Below are 5,011 nucleotides of genomic sequence, written 5' to 3' on the forward strand. Positions count from 1 at the left end.
ATATTAGTAATAATTGAAATTACAATGAAAATGTCAATATTCAAAGAATAAATAGTACCAAAACTTCTATTTTGATAATAAGATTACTGTCCATAAGATTACACCTAAAAAGTATAAATTTTTAGGTGTCATTGTCTCATATGTTCTCGTAAGCAATGTTTTGCAAGATTCTTAGGTGCCATTGTCTCATATGTTTTTGCAAGAATTATTTTTTGAATCTATTCCCTTTTTTTTTTTTTTTTTGCTCTTTCTCTCGATCGTCAACATTTTTGTCTTGCACGATTCCAACTTTCCACAGCATAATCCAGATTTAAGCAGCCCAAGGACATGTAATGCAGTAAGACACAAAATCTGCCAAAAAAAAAAAGCCAAAACACAAAAAATGAACCTACCTGCTAGTAGTAATCTCTTAATGTCAACCTTCAGAACATCTTATTTCAAAGAAACGAAGAAACTCCAAAGATCACAACTCATAATTAATAGTACTACTATTTTTCGTGATCATAATTAATAGTACTACAGCAATATGCTACCATATTAACGGTTTGGGGAAAAATCTACATAAGTCACATCATGAGCACAACTCATGACATGATCAGTTTTTCAGCCATAATGTGGGACGTAGTATACTTTTGGGAATTACTCATTATCTTTGTCAAATTTAAAGAGCTATAGTGAAGCACTTTAAGCATGATCTTCCACCAAAAACTTCTGCAATAAATGCAAACTGCATTTCTTGTTCATTATAATGTTTCAGTTAATTCACATTACCTTACTTTTATATTTTTTTCAAAAGAAAAAAAAGAATGTTACATTAGTCCCTCGTCAGTTTCCCAAGCTATTTGTCTCTAAGTCTGGATAGTCACTCGAGGTGACTGGAGAAATTATCTTAATCTCCATTTTTGTTCCAAACTTTTAGCGCTTTGTGCGTAGAAATAATAGCATTAATGGGAAGACATTTAATGGAAAAATAACGTTTTCCCTAATCAAAGCTATGACCATGTTCCGGGACTAATCTGATTAATTACTAATACAATGAGAACTATATGTCTAAATGCCTAAACTCACATAAAAGCCATAGTACCATACTCTGTTGATTGAGCCAGCAAGGATTAGTATGGAAACAACAATAATATTACAATATTGAGAATATTATTAATAATTGAAAATACAATGAAAATATCAATATTAAAAGAATAAATAGTACCGAAACTTCTAATTTGATTGGCGCAGCGTTTGAGTCGGTGTAGTCGAGATTTTATCCATCGTAGTTGATGTGAGATTTCTCTTTCGTCGACGCAAAGTTGTTGGAACTGTTCCAATTCTTGTGCGGGACCGTTGTGGCGTCCTTTTTGTTTTGTTAGCAGATGTTTCCTCCTTTGCAATCTTGCGAGTTTGAAATTTAGGCATTGTTGACATGCCTGTAAACGGCCATGTTCTATTATGAAGTTAATTTGAGAGGTTCGAGAAGGAAGTTGATTGGAAGGGTTTTAAGAGTAATTCTCAAAAGTAGTACCAAGTATATTGTTGCTCCGTGGTAGTTGGAAAAGATCATGTGCTATCTTCAATTCCGTTGAATTAGGGGCTATCTTTATTCTCGTCAATGCTCTTCAACTCACTGGAAAATGGGAATCAGTAGTAGTACCACAACCATCTGACGCACGGGTAAGTGGAAACAGTTTTAATGTAAGTGGAAGTTAAATTTTTGTTTGAGGGGACGTGGGAGTGTTAGTTGAAGTTAACTCCTTATTTGAGGGAAACGTGGGGATGTAATGTGCCCATGATATTTTTTACGAAATAAGATAAATGTGAAATGCTAGGAAAATAGAGTTGAGAGTGGGAAGGATTGTGGAGGCTTGTTCCTAAAAATCCCTTCTCAAATTTATATAGATATAGATGTCGTCTTTGGTTTTTTTTTTTGTGTGTTTATTTTTGAAAACGTCCCCACCTACATTTTGCTAGAATAAATTAATCTTATTCTGATGTGGTATATTATATAATAGTATACATATATATATATATATATATATATATATAATTTTTTACGCATTGACAATGTATGCATTATCACCATTATATGCAGACAATTCAGTTGAATTTAAATTTAAAATTTAAATTTTATTCATATATTATGTATCCAACTGTGATAGTATATACACTGTTAGTATATATAAAATTTACTCATATATATATCTGATGATAATAAGAAAAATAGTTGGAAGATAAATAACTAATTAGAAAAGATTATATTTATGATGAATTAAGAAAAAAAAAGTAGTAGTATTTATTTAAACAAATGCGTTATCCAACCAAACCCTTTGGGCTTCACATGGGCTGTCTCCCGAAATCCCACCACCAAAGAAATCATGTAAACATTTTCCCTACTCAAAGAAAAAAATGTAAACCCTCCGTCCCACTTTGATAGTCCTGTTTTCCTTGTTCGTCTGGTCCAAATTGTAATTCACTTTCAATTGAAGAATGTAGTTGTCTTTTAATTATCTAAAATACCCTTATTAATGTAAGTTGTTATTATTATAAACTACCTTATTTAATATAGATTGTTAGTATTGAATATAACCTACCCCATTTAATGCATTTAGATTTTCAAAACATATTGATATATGAAAAGCCAACTTTATTTAATGTAAGGGTATTTTAGGAAAATAGCAATCTAAATTTATTTTTCCAACAAACTTAACTACCTTTTCTTAAACTGTGTGAAAAAAATTAGGATGATCAAAATGGGACAAGAGAGTAAAAGGAAAAAGAGGTGGAAGCAAGCAAGAGAGACTTTGAGTGCGTTTGAATATGAGATTATTTGTGATCATTTTTTTCAAAAAAATAAAATATCATAGCATATTTTTTATGTGAGATAAAAGATGAATAAAAAATATATTCGTGATACAAGTAAATAAAATTTGACAAATAATCTGTATCCAAACAAACTTGTGCTATATTGTCTAGCGGAGAGATGAATGATTTCTGTTAAGAAAAAGGCGAATGGCCAGATTGTTGTAGCATGTTGTCAAAAAATAATTGGTCATAAAAAAACACACGGAAATAGAGGTTCATGGTCAGAGAAGTTTTCTAGCCACTTTCCCCCGCCGCCCCTGATTAGTTGGAGTGGTCCGCTTCTTCCTCTCAATTGTCATTACATGTAACTTTAATTGCATTTCACCACACTTTTTAATTGCTGTTTGTTGCCAGCCAGCTGAGATCCTCTATGTCACTATCCGGTGTATCAATCCCATTTATCACGTGATGGTAAAAGAAATTTAAATAAATAACACATAAAAAATTAAATAAACAGAATATTTGACATAAATATAGAAGTGGCACTCGTGCGGTTGCCAGCACACCATATATCCTAAAATTACTAGTGAACGCTATATATATATATATATGTGTATGGTCATACACAGACAATAATACGTATCTTCATGCTACCAGCGTTACGAAGTCCTTAAAATTAATTCTCTCAACAACCAAAAAAAAAAAAACAGAACGATGGGGTTGCTCAACGTTGTGACAACGATGTCAGAATATGCATCGGGAGTAAACATCCAATTCCGCTGCCGTCTGGGCTTCGTGAAATACTTGTTAAAGGCCTTCTTTTCTCATCTCTTGCTGCTCTGCAAACTGTCACATTCGCAAAAGCAAACTCCCGACAGCCTTTTTGAGGAAGAAGAAGGAGGAGGAGAGACTCACCCGTCTCCTGCAATGGTTTCATTGGTTCCAGTTCCAGTTTCAGTCGAGTCGATAACTGCCGCTGCAAGTATCAAACGGCAACTGTCAGTGGATGAATACAATCGTGTTGCGGTAAGGATGAAGAATGAGAATGATGATAACCACGATGATGAGGATCCACGTTGCGCAGTTTGTTTAGACAACTTCGAGGGGAGTCAGGAGGTGAGGCAACTCCTCAATTGCCGACACGTCTACCACAGACACTGCCTTGATGCTTGGGTTGAGAAGGGCCACCTGACGTGTCCCCTTTGCAGAGCCAAGTTGTTGGCGGCGGAGGATCGCATGGAGGAGGAGGTGGTACCCCGGGATCCATGGAGGTCGGAGAGGATGATGTACTTGTTTGGCGAGGACGTTTTATTTTGATTTGATGACCATCCACCAAGACTTCACTTAAGGATCTGTCATCCACTTCTGAGAGGAAAATTGAGAATATCGAATGTAAATATTCATTTGTTTCATGCCCATACGTTAGAAACCATCGATGTACTTGTATACATACAGATATATGCGTGTAATGCGAGTTGCAGGAGCAAAACTATAGTGCTAATAATATCAGCAAAGTCCCATTACGGAAGGAACTTGGGTCTTGCTTAATTTGGGATCAAGAGCTTTCCCAACTCTAAATGATGTGGAATCCCTTTTTTTTTGTTTTCTTTTTTTTGGGTCGTCATCTCATTGTGCTTCTTGATTAACTTTTGCTGTATGGAATCAAGTTTACGTGTGCCAACGTCTTATTCAATCTCTAGCACCACCCAATCTTATGGTAATTAGGGCAAATCGCTAGCCAGATCGGTCTTTCATTTCAGTCCTTGAGAACTCATGCGACATTCACAATAAAAACAAATTAATAATACTCCCATTTTCCTTTCACAAAATACTTGGTTGTGGTTGAGGTCATGTGCGGACAAGGGGCATGGACGATTGCAGGTGCAATCGTCCCCAACGATTTTGGTCATTTTTAACAGCGCGTAACTTTGATTACACACGGCGTAACTTTATTTGCACAACGTATAATTTTAGTACAAAATTTTGCGAGTTCCACACATTGTGTAAAAATCAATGCACAACTTGTTATCTGAACCGCACAAATTTTTTTGGCCAAATCATGGCCTTCTGCCCCATTTCCGGTCATGTGCTGCTTTTCCAACATTAATGGAATATACTAACTACATACTACTATTAGTAGTTGGTTGATCCTCATTTATGTCAAAAGTAGTTGAATTGTTACGTCAAGCTTAATGTCAAAGTACCACTATTAGTAGTC

General features: G+C 35.0%; 1 protein-coding gene across 1 annotated transcript; it reads left to right on the forward strand.

Moving 5' to 3' along the window:
• The first annotated feature begins 3,500 nt into the window (after positions 1-3,500).
• On the forward strand, positions 3,501-4,357 carry LOC113763706 (E3 ubiquitin-protein ligase ATL31-like). Its single transcript, XM_027307607.1, has one exon. The coding sequence runs from the start codon at positions 3,508-3,510 to the stop codon at positions 4,108-4,110; it is 603 nt and encodes a 200-aa protein (XP_027163408.1). The 5' UTR covers positions 3,501-3,507; the 3' UTR covers positions 4,111-4,357.
• Positions 4,358-5,011: the final 654 nt, after the last annotated feature.

This window comes from Coffea eugenioides, chromosome 2, assembly GCF_003713205.1.
Source record: "Coffea eugenioides isolate CCC68of chromosome 2, Ceug_1.0, whole genome shotgun sequence".
Lineage (NCBI taxonomy): Eukaryota > Viridiplantae > Streptophyta > Magnoliopsida > Gentianales > Rubiaceae > Coffea > Coffea eugenioides.